Source organism: Barbus barbus (assembly GCF_936440315.1).
Source record: "Barbus barbus genome assembly, chromosome: 45".
In the NCBI taxonomy this organism is placed as follows: domain Eukaryota; kingdom Metazoa; phylum Chordata; class Actinopteri; order Cypriniformes; family Cyprinidae; genus Barbus; species Barbus barbus.
Window position 1 is genome coordinate 18,633,873 of NC_136723.1, and position 15,740 is coordinate 18,649,612.

Sequence of the window (15,740 nt, forward strand, 5' to 3'; positions counted from 1 at the left end):
CACCTCTCCCATGCGTCCATCGTGTAGCCAGCTGCGAAAGTTCCAGCAGGACACCCGGGCTCTCCAGATCCCAAACTTCTAGTCGAGAAGATGGTGTCAATTGCGTTAAGAGACCAGTTGATCAGATCCATAATTTCGGTTTTGTCGAATAGTGCAGAGAGAGTCTCTTCAGTGTTAGACAACCCCATTATTGTGGTTACTGGTTACTGTAGTTAAACCATGGTAACCACAAATCAACTATGGTTTTGCTAAACTAACCATAGTTTAACCATGGTATTTGTAGTAAAACTGTGGTCATACAAATAGTAATCAATACACCAAAAAATGATTACTACAGTTTTACTATAATAAAACCATGGTTAATTAAAGTGCTTTTCACATTTAAAAATTAAAATAACATAAATCAAGCACTGCACACAAAATATCTATGAAATCACAATTTACAATAAAATAGATGACCAACAAACCACTCTAACGATAGACGTACAGGTGCATCTCAAAAAATTACAATATCGTGTAAAAGTTGTTTTGTTTTGTAACATTTCAAAAAGTGAAATTTTCATATATTCTAGATTTATTACATGTAAAGTAAAACATTTCAAAAGTTTTTTTTTGTTTTAATTTTGATGATTAGAGCTTACAGCTCATGAAAGTAAAAAAATCCAGTATCTCAAAATATTAGAATATTTACATTTGAGTTTCATTAAATGACCATCTCTACAGTATAAATTCCAGGTATCTCTTGTTTTTTGAAACCACAATAATGGGGAAGACTGCTAACTTGGCAATGGTCCAGAAGACAATCATTGACACCCTCCACAAAGAGGGTAAATCACAGAGGGTCATTACTGAAAGGAGTGGGTGTTCACAGAGTGCTGTATCAAAGCATATTAAATGAAAAGTTGACCGGAAGGAAGAAATTGGGTAGGAAACGATGCACAAACAACAGGGATGACCACAAGCTTGAGAATACTGTCAAGCAAAGCTGATTCAAACACTTGGGAGAGTTTCACAAGGAGTGGATTGAAGCTGGAGTCAGTGCATCAAGAGTCACTAAGCTCAGATGTCTTCAGGAAAAGGGCTACCAAGCCACTTCTGAACCAGAGACAACATCAGAAGCATCTTACCTGGGCTAAAGAGAAAAAGAACTGGACTGTTGCTCAGTGGTCCAAACTCACTTTTTCAGATAAAAGTAAATTTTGCATTTCATTTGGAAATCAATGTCTGGAGGAAGTCTGGAGAGTCACAGAACCCAAGCTGCTTGAAGTCCAGTGTGAAGTTTCCACAGTCAGTGATGATTTGGGGTGCCGTGACGTCTGCTGGTGTTGGTCCATTGTGTTTTATCAAGTCCAAAGTCAATGCAGCCGTCTACCAGGAGATTTTGGAGCACTTCCATCTGCTGACAAGCTTTATGGAGATGCTGATTTCCTTTTCCAGCAGGACTTTAGCACCCGCCCACAGTGCCAAAACCACTTCCAAGTGGTTTGTTGACCATGATATTACTGTGCTTGATTGGCCAGCCAACATGTCTGACCTTAACCCCATATGGAATCTATGATATATTTTCAAGAGAAAGATGAGAAACAGTCGATCCAACAATACAGACGAGCTGAAGACTCAATAGTGCCTCGCTTCAATGCCACACCTCACTGATGCTGGAGTTTGTGCTAAAGGAGCCCTGACAAAGTACTGAGTGCATAAATGAACATACTTTAAAGAACTTGAACTTTTCTGTTTTGCAAATCCTTTTTTTTATATATATATATTCTAATATTTTAAGAGACTGGATTTTTGACTTTCATGAGCTGTAAGCTCTAATCATCAAAATTAAAATAAAAAACTTTTGAAATGTTTTACTTTACATATGCAATGAATCTAGAATATATGAAAGTTGAACTTTTTGAAATAAGTTACAAAAATTTTTACTTTTTCACAATATTATAATTTTTTGAGATGCACCTGTATATGCGAATGATGGAGAGATTGATATAAATATATTTTGCCTATTTTAGTTTAAATTAATGTTGGCACTGTTGACCTCGATTGTTTGTGACACTTTATTTTCACTGTCATCATATTTGACCTAGATCAGGTACCTACAATAAAAAAAAGCTTATGCTCTGGAAATTGCTGTAACTGTCCAGCAGATGGAGTTATACACCAGTGCCTTGCTGTTCAATGTTTGTTTGTCTCAAACACAATCAGATTTTTCTTTTCAGTCATAATCTGTTATTACTGTAATAGATGACATTTATTTTGTTATCAGGAACAGCCTAAACACCTGTAGGGCCCCTGAGAGAGAGAGAGAGAGAGAGAGAGAGAGGTAGAGAGAGAGAGAGAGAGAGAGAGAGAGAGAGAGAGATGGCTTTGTGTGCACACGTGTCCGAGTGTTTCTGCTCATTTATTTATAGCTGTGTCTGTCCACCTCAAAGCCCCATAATGCACCACTCCCAGATCCTGCGACTGGTGGCCTTTTTACCTAGGTCTTGAAAATAATCTCAAATCTGATCTCACAAAACATAAATAGCACAAAAGCACACACCGCACCACCTGTGCCGCAGACACAAACAGTCTGAAATGTGACTGAAAAGGTGTGTCAGTCGGGTTATTACTGAAAGCCTGTGTCACGGATGGTCTCTGCCATCAGATTCCCCACAATCCAATTTAATCTGCTGTATCCTGGGAAGGGATTCCTCAGGCTGACCAATAGAGTGTGAGTATCATGACGACATAGCAGTAGCCAGGTGGAAGCTGCACTTTGTCTGTAGTACATTTGTAGGCTTTTTTGGCTTAGTGCTCTGAAACTTTCTCACATAATTGATTTAGAACATGGTTTAAATAAAATTTTTGTTTGACCAAAGAGTTTTAAGAATGCAATAACATCAGATATAATACTAAAACTTATCATAATAGCTTGGAAGGAGGTCATGGCTTGGTTGGTTTTTGGATGAAACAAACTCTCATATGACGTTTCTTCTGTCTGCATGGAAAGGTCAAGTTTCTACAAGAGGTTCATGCGGTCATCAGCATGGAGCAGATGTTCACCTGACATTCTGACTGGTGAGAGAAACAACTAGAAGAAAATGCTGGAGTTAATGTTGACGGTTTGGTTGAATTTAGATATCTACTTAAACTTCTGCTCTAGCTTTATAACTACTCTGAATTACTCTTAAAGGGATCATTCAGACAAGAATTACAAATCTGACATCATACACTTACCCTTATGTTGTTCCAAATGACTTTTTTCTGCAGGACACAAAAGGAGATATTTAAAAAAAATTCTCATGGAAAATGTTTTTTGGTCCATGCAATGAAAGTCAGCCCACGGTCTTTCATTGCATCAGTGCTTTCTTAACTAAAATTATTTTTACTAATTGAAATAAAGTCAAAATATAACAAAAAAAAACCTAGAAAATGGAAATTAGAAATGTTGACAAATAACTGAAGTAATACATTTAAGATGAAATTATATATACTATGTGACCCTGGACAACAAAACCAGTCTTAAGTGACTTAAGAGACTTCTTTCTCATTGTTTGAAGATTACTGGTTTGGACTATAATCCATCCATGCAAACCGAACCTCAGCGGACACCTAGAATAATGTTCTGTCTCTGAGATGTGTGTGTATGTGTTGAAGGGGAGGATGTAGAGTGTTATGCAGCACGCAGATGGAGAGATGGAGGACAGATGGAAGGATAGAGAAAGAGAGTGAGATGGAGGACAGATGGAAGCGGAGGTGAGGTTTGGAGAGTGACTCAGCAGTAAGATTGAGCGTTTGATGTGAGGGAACATCACACCCTCAGTGAGATGAGAAATCCTTCTAACACCCCCCCCCCCCCCCCCTTTACATTTTAATAAATGTGATTAAACATGCTCGTGCTTGTATGGAAGCACAAGGCAAAGAGGTGAATTTCCACATTCATTTACTGCATTCTAGACCCTAAGATGTGAAAGACCCTCTGTTTGAGCCGAGGACACCCTAAGGAAATAAAAACCACTAATAAAATCCCATTAATACTGCAGTTGTTTTTCCTAAACAGTTAAGTTAAATTAGAACAAATATGGGTTTTGGTTTGCTTCACAGATATGTCTTATAATCTTACACGATTAAAAATCTCAACAATGTGTTTAACTCAGATTTACCAAGATAATACATATCCTCCTTTTTATTTCCAAGAGACCATATATGACACAGTTTGAAGTCCTATCATAAAGAGGACTTCCTGGACACTTCAGATGAGGGATTTGGCCATGACAATTTCCTTTCCTTTGATTTCTTCAGTGTCCTCTACGATTAACTGCATGTGCATAGTTAATAGGGTAAAAACAAAATGATTATGAAATATTCCTAGTACCTATTTATTTATTTAGAAGTTTTCTCTTAGTCCTTAAAAATCATGTATAAGGTGCAACCACATTTTGGTCCTGTTTACACAAATTCAGTGATAAATTTACAAATTACAAAACTAATTTAATCATCATTTCTGGTTAAAGTGTCTTTTCTTAATAACAGGATCCTACAGTTCTCTACAGAGGGAATATTATTCAAAATATGAATTAAGTACTTTAATAAAAGGCTATATATTTAGAATTAGAGTAATTAAAACAAAAAGACATGGTAAAAATAAAAATGAATATAAAATAATATATAGGCTATAATAATAAATGAAATGTATAAATTAGTTTTAAATAACTTTTAATAAAAATATAATTGAATAAAAATATTTATCTATCTATCTATCTATCTATCTATCTATCTATCTATCTATCTATCTATCTATCTATCTATCTATCTATCTATCTATCTATCTATCTATCTATCTATCTATCTATCTATCTAGCATTAGCTTACAGTCATGTGTGTACGGACTTCATTTCCCAGCGCGCATCGCGTCGTGCGATGTTTCCCACAGCTGACAGACAGTGAGCAGAGACTCACAGCAGAACGCGCAGCTCGCACGACGCGCTTCCAAAGCGCACTTGGATTTGGGATTACCTCAAACCACATCTCCCTTGTGGATCCCAGTGTAGACTGCATCTATCGTCTGTTCGGACAGTCTGATGGCATGCGTCAGTAGTAGTGCATGTGGATTGTATTATTATTTGTAGTTGCACCCATCTCTCCATCCACGGCGTGCCCGATGCAGTGGGATGGATGGTGTTAGAGTGGGGCTGATGATGGTGGAGGAGAGTGATGAACAGAGGGACAGGGACAGCAGCAGCGGCGGTGGTGTCGCAGCGATGGCCGCGCTACACCAGTGTGAACTGATCCAGAACATGATCGACATCTCCATCTCCAGTTTACAAGGGCTCCGGACCAAATGCGCGGCGTCCAACGATCTCACGCAGCAGGAGATCCGCACTTTAGAGGTAATAACGACGAGAGGGGCCGAAGTGCAGCGTAATGAGAGAGCAGATCCGCTCTCGCGCGCTTTATCCGTTTCTTCCTTTTTTTTTTTTGCACTGCAGATGTTTTTTGTGGTGCATTATAGAGGCGCACAGGACTGGGACTGAACCCCTCTTATTGCAATTTACCAATGAAGTATTACCATGTTTGCGCAGGGTACCGTGGTAAAACTTGGAATTTGGACAATACTGTGATGCTGTATTTTTAGAAATGCACAGTGATGTGATAGAACTTCTCTCACAAAAATATACCATGGTATTACCAGGGTTTCCTGAAGATTTTTGTCCGGGGTTCTCCATTAAACAGCAAAAAAAGGTACTATGGAATTGCAATTCAGCCATTGAGGGTTGCATAGTAATACCATGGTTTCTGGATTAGGCTAAGGTGTAAATTTCACTGTAATCATATAGCAGCACAATATCAATGTACTATGGTAAGAATGGTACAGCCACAGTACTTTCTTCATAAATGAGCATAAGAAGTTTTCAGAATTTTTTATGTCTGTTGTGGCATATAGTGTTTTTATAGTTATACATTTTGGAAACACAATATAATCTAAAACATCAAAAATAAAACACCACAAATACCACAGTGCATTTTTGTATGGGAAAACATTGAGCATTGGTTTATGCATGGAGTTCACAGCACACTAACCCAGTGGGGGGTTCATTTGACCTGGTTCTGTTGACTAGGTCAAATATTCTTGGCAGTGAGATGCTGTGTAAAGCACAGCATCCCTGCAGCATCTCAGAAACAGATCCAGTCCTGATATTTTGAAAGTAATGGCCTTCACTGGACTGTCGTCTGGTCTGTGTGGTATTTTGCCAATAGTGTCCTGACTTCCACAACATTGGCGGTTAGTTGTCAGTATTGATGTGTGCTCCACCTGGAAAGTGCCCCATTGCTCCACCGGTAGGGGTAATTATTGGGGAATCAATACAGCTGTGGGGTGGATGGTGTGCAAACAGCCCCAGAGGGCCTGTAGTTTGAGTATTGGGTGAAGATGTGACCACATGCACCAGAGTGGTTGTTTTGGACATTTGAGATGTTTGTGGAGGTTTTATGGAGTGTTACGGATCTGTGTTTCCTGATCTAAAAGGAAATTGGTCCTGATTGGGGCTTAAAGGCCCAAGAAGAGTGGTTATATTTATATGACAGTATAAAATTGCTATTTTTGTCTCTTTTTGTCTCATTTGATGTTTGTGAGCATGCATTATTAAAATTCTATATAGTTTTTTCTTAATAAATTAAAAACTTAAATTGTTTCAAGTGCTACAAGTGGGTTGAGTAATCATATTATAATTTACACTGTAAAATATGATTTGTTTCAAAGATTATTGGAGTATGTTTTGCAAGGAAAATACTATTTCAGTCATTCAAAATTTCATGTTTAGTTCAATGTGTTACTTGCTGTTTAATTGTAATTAATTGTGAAATTTACAAGCAATTTCTGAGTGAAAATAGTTTGTACGCCACTTCCTTAATATCGCATTTAACAGTGTTATTAAATTGTTTGTGTTTTAGCGTTCGCTGTGAAAGTAATGTAAGTGAGGGGAAATGCACTATTAAATATTAATACATTTAAAAAAAATATATATTGCTTGATAAACGATATGGAACAGATATCCTGTACATCATAAGCTATTTCTTCGACCAAAGATAAAATAAAAAACTATTTAGTAAAAGAACATCAAGCTGATTCCTTAAAGGAATAGTTCACCCAAAAATGGATATTCTGCCATTAATTACTCACCCTCATGTCATTTCAAGTCCGTGAGATCTTCATTCATCTTCGCAACACAAATTAAGATATTTTGGATCACATCCGAGAGCTCTCTGACCCTGCATAGGCTGCAGCGTAACTGAAATGTTCCCAGAACATCCCAGTAAGGAGATTGATAAAATAGTCCACCTGACTTCAGTGGTTCAACTTCAGTTTACAAAGCTGCAAGAATACTTTTTGTGCACAAAGAAAACCTTTATACAACAATTCTTCTCCTCCAAATCACATATACCCACCATTATTGAGCGTACCACGACACTCTATATCTATATCTGTTCTATATCAGCAGCACTACGCGCAAGTGTTGTTTACGTAACACTAAACTCCCGATAATGGCGGAAGGTGTGATTTTGAGGAGAAGAATTGTTGTATAAAGGTTTTCTTTGTGCACAAAACGTATTCTTGCAGCTTTGTAAAATTACAGCTGAACCACTGATGTGATGGACTATTTATCAATGTCCTTACTACATTTCTATGTCTGGGAACATTTCAGTTACATTGCTGTCTATGCAGAGTCAGAAAACTCTCAGCTTTCATAAAAAAAAATCAGGCCCTACTGGGCTGTTAAGTCTACAGGAAATGATGGAGCCACCGCCGGGGAGCACTTTCTCAGCCTGCTTCCTCTTTATGTCTAATGTAGCACTTTCTGGCTGTGTCTCCTTCTCTTAGAGCTTGTATCTCGAGTAGTTGCAGTAAATTAAACGTGGTTAATCATGTTTCAGGTAAGCAGCCCAGGGTTCTCTGAGAAAATCAGAGAGTTCTCTGAGCCCTCAGCAGCCAGCATTACCTTTTTAACTCGGCTGAACAGGTTGATGTATTGTAAGTGTGCTCTTATGAGTGTTGTTCAGAGCCAGTCAATACTCCAGCTGTATAACAGGCCCTGGATGAACAGTAGATCTGAAGTGGTCACATTCAAACCCTCATCACTTCCCGTACACTTCAGCGCAATCAAGAGACGCTTGAACTCGCATTAGATTCTCACTGAAAGCTCTTTATATCACTTCATCTTTTTTTTTAACAGCTCACCACTCTGGCTAGGAGATAATTATTCTCAGTCTCTCCTGCTGAAGTGCTGTGTGGTTATGTTTGACTGAATATTCTCACTCTCTCCCACATCTGCCGTCTTGCTGATCTGCATCTTTTTCCGATCTGCATCGATTTTGAATCGCTGGTTTGAATCGCTGGTAGGACGTGTTTCTGGATGAATGTTGCTGATACTGGAGCAACATTGCTATCAACCAGTCAGATTTTAGGGTTAAAGTCAGCATGAAACAGTGTTCGAAACCACTTTTTAAACAGGGTATGGAGAAAATGTGGGGTAGGATTTGATATTGTCCATTGGGAACCAGTGTTGTTATTGAAACTTTTAAAAATCGTTTTAAAAAAACCTAAATGAAAATTAGAAATGTTATACAACTAAATTAAAAAAGATTTTATCATTTTAATACTTAAAGTTAAACTAAACCAAAATAAAAATAAAGTTAAATAGTGATATCAAAAATTCCCCAAAAATAAAATGAAAACTGAAAGTATAAAAATGAAAGCTAATTCAAAATATTAAGAAATACTATAATATAATATAAATAAAACTAAAATAACGCTGTTGGGAACCGATTGGATTGTGAGTAGTGATGCACAGATGTTACATTTTTTTACAGATACATTGATAATTGTATTCATATTCATATCAAAAATAAAACTCTAAAAGCTACTATATATATACAAGTGGATTGAGCCATCACATCATTTTAATGTACAAATGCAATATTGATATTAATTTTGAGACTGGCTAAAGATTATTCGTTTTAAGTGAGTGATTTTTATTTTTAGATTTCTTTTTAAACTTTTTTTTTTTTTTTTTTTGCAATTTTGTTGTGTGCTTTTGTCACTTTTTTAGTTTTATATAGTATTTAGGTTAAATTTCTTTTTATTTCAGTTTTAGTTTCAATTTTTTCCAGTGAGTAATTTTATTGCTGTATTTTAATTTTAAAGTTTATTTAATTTTTATATTTTATTCTAGTTCTGCTATTTTTTAATTAACAAAAGTATTTATAATGGTTTTAGTTAGCGATATAACCTGCTAGGTTGATAGTACTTGTGTTCTATTCTTCTGGACATTGACCTAGAAACATGTAAATTTAGCACAATCACTTGAAATCATTTTTACTGATCAAACCAGAGCAAATCAGCACCCTGATTGCACCCTATGTCTTTTTTTCAAGACTTGGGAATGTTAGTCCTGCACCAGTTGTTTCCCCAGCTGCTGCTTCCAGAGTGAGATTGGTGTGTCTCCTCACATCTTTTCATTGTGTAGATTTTGATGAACTGTGATGTTTGATTCCGGCAGCATGAGATGCCGTCTCAGGAACGCCGTGACCTACTTCTATGCAGAGATCTTCAATCTCTCTGTGGATAAACGAGTTTGTTGATGGTAAAAAAGAAGAGCTAGCTTGGCCCCAGAGGGTTCCTGTTCTGCGGACTCGAGCGGTCAGCTGTTGAAGCCCTCATCAGTCTGGGCTCCCCCCGCAGTGCTGTTTGAGAGTTTTGCTGTGCATTCGTGTCGTGTGCTGTCGTGGCTGTGGCTATATTTAGATGTCTTCCTCCCTACGCGTTTTCAGGGTTGGTTGTTAAACAAGAAAATAATGACGTGAAGAGCATGAGAGGGGGGGTGGGGGTGGGGGAAGAGTGCCAGCCAATCAGCTTGCGTCTGTTTGAGGGCTCCCAATACACTGGGAATGGGGAGGGTGGGGGGATTCATCCAAGCAGAGCAGGTAAGAGATGTTCCATCATTACTCGTGGCTGTCTCAGCGCTGAGCTCTTCCCCTGATATTCTCCAGCGCATCTGAGCTGCTTCACTAATGCCTAATGAGGAGCTGTCATCCTGGCTTGCCGCGATATGTAATACGATGTAGACGATCAGATTGTGTAATCAAATAACGCTCTTTGATGGCAAGATTGTCAGATCTTCATTATTTTTGGTATTTATGAACATGAGGAACATTTTCAAACCTCCATCCACATTTCTTCTTAGTTTGGAGGGCCAGATGTGAAGATCTGACCTCCTGCTTGAGTGTTTGGTGGACAGGTCAAGACAGATCAGTCCAGAGCCATGAGCTCTAGTCCTCGATTACATTACTCCCACTAGGGTTTTTGTTTTAGTGCTTATTCGGTTCAGCTTAAACTGCACGCCAACGAGTGTTTGATGCCATCTTTAGTGTTGACTGGCTGCTGTTGGGTATAATGTAATTTAATTAATTAATTTGTTTTTATTTGTCACATACACAATTTATACAGAGTATAACCAGCAGTGAAATGTGTGCTCTGCATTTAACCCATCCAAGTGTACACACAGTAGTGAACACACCGGGAGCAGTGGGCTGCCAACGCTGCGGCGGCCGGGGAGCAGTTGGGGGTTCGGTGCCTTGCTCAAGGGTCTCCCCTCAGTCGTGGTATTGAGGGTGGAAAGAGTGTTGGTTATTCACTCCCCCCACCTACAATCCCTGCCGGACCTGAGACTCGAACCCACGACCTTCGGGTTACAAGTCCAACTCTCTATCCATTAGGCCACGACTGCCACTGTAGTTTTCCATCTGGAGGTTTGTTAGAATTTGATAGAAATGGCCATGAACAGTAAAATAGAATAAAAAGAATAAAATATGAGTGTGTAAAATATTCATTATGTAAATATTTTATACATATATTTCATTGTAGTTTTTATACATATGTCATTGTAGTTTTTAGTGTGTGTGTATATATATATATATATATATATGACATGACCCTGGACCACAAAACCAGTCATAATGGTCGATTTTTTTAAATTGACATTTATACATCATTTGAAAGCTGAATAAATAAGCTTTCCATTGATGTATGGTTTGTTAGGATAGAACAGTATTTGGCTGAGAGACAACTATTTGAATATCTAGAATCTGAGGGTGCAAAAAAATCTAAGGATTGAGAAAATCGCCTTTAAAATTGTCCAAATGAAGTTCTTAGCCATGCATATTACGAATCAAAAATTACATTTTGATATTTATGGTAGGAAATTTACTATATATATATATATATATATATATATATATATATATATATATATATATATATATATATATATTACACTCACTGGCCACTTTATTAGGTACACCTTGCTAGTACGGGGTTGGACCCCCTTTTGCCTTCAGAACTGCCTTAATTCTTTGTGGCATAGATTCAACAAGGTCCTTTTTTGATTTTGGTCCATATTGACATGATAGCATCACGCAGTTGCTGCAGATTTATCGGCTGCACATCCATGATGCGAATCTCCCGTTCCACCACATCCCAAAGTTGCTCTATTGGATTGAGATCTGGTGACTGTGGAGGCCATTTGAGTAAAGTGAGCTCATTGTCATGTTCATGAAACCAGTCTGAGATGATTTGAGCTTTGTGACATCGTGCATTATCCTGCTGGAAGTAGCCATCAGAAGATGGGTACACTGTAGTCATAAAGGGATGGACATAGTCAGCAACAATACTCAGGTAGGCTGTGGCGTTTAAACGATCCTCAGTTGGTACTAAGGGGCCCAAAGTGTGCCAAGAAAATATCCCCCACACCATTACACCACCACCACCAGCCTGAACCGTTGAGACAAGGCAGGATGGATCCATGCTTTCATGTTCTTTATGCCAAATTCTGACCCTACCATCTGAATGTCGCAGCAGAAATCCAGACTCATCAGACCAGGCAACGCTTTTGCAATCTTCTATTGTCCAATTTTGGTGAGCCTGTGTGAATTGTAGCCTCCGTTTCCTGTTCTTAGCTGACAGGAGCGGCACCCGGTGTGGTCTTCTGCTGCTGTAGCCCAACTGCTTCAGGGTTCGACGTGTTGTGCGTTCAGAGATGGTATTCTGCATACCTTGGTTGTAACGAGTGGTTATTTGAGTTACTGTTGCCTTTCCATCATCTCTAACCAGTCTGCCCATTCTCCTCTGACCTCTGACATCAACAAGGCATTTCCGTCCACACAACTACCGCTTACTGGATATTTTCTCTTTTTCAGACCATTCTCTGTAAACCCTAGAGTTGGTTGTGCGTGAAAATCTCAGTAGATCAGCATTTTTTGAAAAACTCAGACCAGCCCGTCTGGCACCAACAACCATTCCACGTTCAACGTCACTTAAATCCCCTTTCTTCCTCATTCTGATGCTCGGTTTGAACTTCAGCAAGTCGTCTTCACCACATCTAGATGCCTAAATGCATTGAGTTGATGCCATGTGATTGGCTGATTAGCAATTTGTGTTACCAAGCAATTGAACAGGTGTAACTAATAAAGTGGCCGGGTTTCTGTGATGTAAAAAAAATGAGACCAAGATAAATAATTTCAGAACTTTTTCCACCTTTAATGTAAACTATAACCTGTGCAACTAAATTAAAAAGCAAACTGAAATCTTTTAGGAAATCTTTAACAAAGTTCGGGAGGAGCACGTCAGATACTTAGCCTAATTAGACACAAGTGGTACGCAATCAAGTTAATCAATACACGGATATAAATACAGCTGACATACCTCCATTCATTTGATGGTTAATCAGCATCCCTCCACCACCCCTTCTCCACCACCATCACCAAAGTTCTAACTACACTATGGGGGGGGTACTCTGGGTTCGGGCAATTCACGAGCTCGGAGCCCTTCCCCAGGACAGCACGCCAACAACGTATTACCATACTCGCCAAATACGCATTACGTTACTCGTGCTAAATATATGTAAGTGTGAACTCATGAAACTAATACGTTGTTGAAGCACCTTTTGATTTGATTACACCACTCAGTCTTTTTGAGTATGAGTATATCAGCATGGCACATCTTGACTTCGCAGTATTTGCCCACTCTTCTTTGCAAAAATGCTCCAAATCTGTCAGATTGTGAGGGCATCTCCTGTGCACAGCCCTCTTCAGATCACCCCACAGATTTTCAATCAGATTCAGGTCTGGGCTCTGGCTGGGTCATTCCAAAACTTTATCATCTTCTGGTGAAGCCATTCTTTTGTTGATTTTGATGTATGCTTTAGGTTGTTAACGTGCTGAAAGATGAAGTTCCTTGACTAAGTCCCCAGTTCCAGTTGAAGAAAAACAGCCCTAAAGCGTGATGGTGCCACCACCATGCTTCACAGTGGGTATGGTGTTCCTTTGGTGATGTGCAGTGTTGTTTTTATGCCAAACATACCTTTTAGAATTATGACGAAAAAGTTCAACCTTGGTCTCATTAGACCATAACACATTTTCCTATATGCTTTTGGGAGACTTATAATGTGTTTTTGCAAAATCTAGCTGGGCTTGGATGTTTTTCTTGCCACCCTACCCCATAGCCCAGACATATGAAGAATACGGGAGATTGTTGTCATATGTACTACTCAGCCAGTACTTGCCAGAAATTCCTGCAACTCCTTTATTGTAGCTGTAGGCCTCCTGGCAGCCTCCCTGACCAGTTTTCTTCTCATATTTTCATCAATTTTGGAGGGACATCCAGTGCTTGGTAATATCACTGTTGCGCCATATTTTCTCCACTTGATGATGACGGTCTTCATTGTGTTCCCTGGTATATCTAATATCTTGGAAATTCTTTTGTACCCTTCTCCTGACTGATACCTTTCAACAATGAGATCCCTCTGATGCTTTGGAAGCTCTCTGCGGACCATGGCTTTTGCTGTAAGATGCAACTAAGAAAATGTCAGGAAAAGCCTACTAGAACAGCTAAACTTTATTTGGGTTTAATCAGAGGCACTTTAAATGATGGCAGGTGTTTAACATGAGTTAGAATGTGAACTCTGAACAGTTATAAGAGGGTGTGCACACTTATGCAACCACATTATTTTAGTTTTTTATTTTTACTCCACCTTTCCTAAAAGGTTTCAGTTTGTTTTTTTTTATTTAGTTGTACAGGTTATAGTTTGCATTACAGGTGGAAAAAGTTATTTATCTTGGTCTAATTTTTTTTACATCACAGAAACCTGGCATTTTAACAGGGGTGTGTAGTCTTTTTATATCCACTGTGTGTGTATGTGTATGTGTATGTGTGTGTTTATGTGTGTGTGTGTGTGTATATGTGTATATATGTATATGTATATATATATGTGTATATATGTATATGTATATATATGTGTATATATGTATATATATATATATATATAGGTGTGTCAATCTAACCTTTCATTGAACTAAAACAATTGAAAATGGGGGAAATATCATTATCAAATAAATGTTTTTCTCAAATACACGTTGGACACAATTATTGGTACCCCTAGAAATTCTTATGAGTAAAATATCTCTGAAGTATATTCAAGATTCAAGATTTTTATTTGTCACATACACAATTATACAGAGTATAACCAGCAGTGAAATGTAAGTCAGGTCCACTCCAAGGACAGTGCAATTGTATAGACAAATATTAAGAAAAAGAAAAGTAGAAAAAAATTTAAAAGAATAAAATAAAAGATAAAAAAATATTAATATAAATGTGCAGGTCATTGTTGTTGTTGACATTCCCATTCATAATCACAATTTTGAGCACACCAGGGTGATTATGATCATGAAATTATCCAGCCATGGCTTCCTGTTTCACAGAAATATATATAGGAGGGAAAACAAAGCCCAAAATCCCTTAATCATCCATCACAATGAGAAAAACCAAAGAATATATTTCTGGCGTGCAGCAAAAGATAATTGAGCTTCACAAATTAGTGAAGTGGCTTTAAAAAAAGAGCTAGAGCAGTGAAAATTCCCATTTCCACCATCAGGGCAATAATTAAGAATTTCCAATCAACAGAAAATGTTACGAAACTACCTGGAAGAGGACGTGTGTCTAAATCATCCTAATGCACGGTGAGGAGGAGAGTTTGAGTGGCTAAAGACTCTCCAAGGACCACAGCTGGAGAATTGCAGAAAATAGTTGAGTCTCGGGGTCAGAAAACCTTAAAAAAAAGAATTGTCAAACAGCACCTACATCACCACATGTTGTTTGGGAGGATTTCAAGAAAAATTCTCCTAGCTCATCCAAAAACAAACTCCAGCATATTCCGTTATCAGACACGACTGGAACTTCAAATGGGACTAGCTTCTATGTCAGATGAAACTAAAAAATGATCTTTTTAGCAGCAAACACTCAAGATGGGTTTGGTGAGCACAGAGATAAAAAGTACCCCATGTGTACAATGAAATATACTGCTGCATTTTTGATGTTGTGGGCCTATATTTCTGCTGGAGGTCCTGGACATCTTGTTTAGACACATGGCATCATGGATTCTATCAAATACCAACAGATAAAAAATCAATAAGTGACTGACTCTGTTAGAAATCTTATAATGGGCCTTATTTGGATCTTCCAACCGTACAATAATCCAAACACAAACCTCAAAAACAACACAAACATGGGTCACTGGGCACAAAACCAAGCTTCTGCTATGGCCATTCCAGTCCTCTGACCTGAACCCTGTAGAAAATGAGTGAGGTGAACTGAAGAGAAGAAGCACCGTCATGGAGCTGGGAATCTGAAGGATCTGGAGTGATTCTGG

The 15,740-nt window shown here is 38.3% G+C and overlaps 1 protein-coding gene across 2 annotated transcripts in view; it reads left to right on the forward strand.

Moving 5' to 3' along the window:
* Positions 1–5,153: 5,153 nt before the first annotated feature.
* ksr1a (kinase suppressor of ras 1a) overlaps positions 5,154–15,740 on the forward strand; it is a gene marked incomplete at both ends in the record, with an annotated part of 34,733 nt that continues 24,146 nt past the window's right edge. Inside the window, one exon of one of the 2 annotated variants that reach the window (XM_079408008.1) lies at positions 5,154–5,372. In XM_079408008.1, coding sequence (XP_079264134.1) covers positions 5,154–5,372 — 219 coding nt within the window. The remainder of the gene's footprint in view (positions 5,373–15,740) is intronic. The other variant, XM_079408009.1, reaches the window with a different exon arrangement.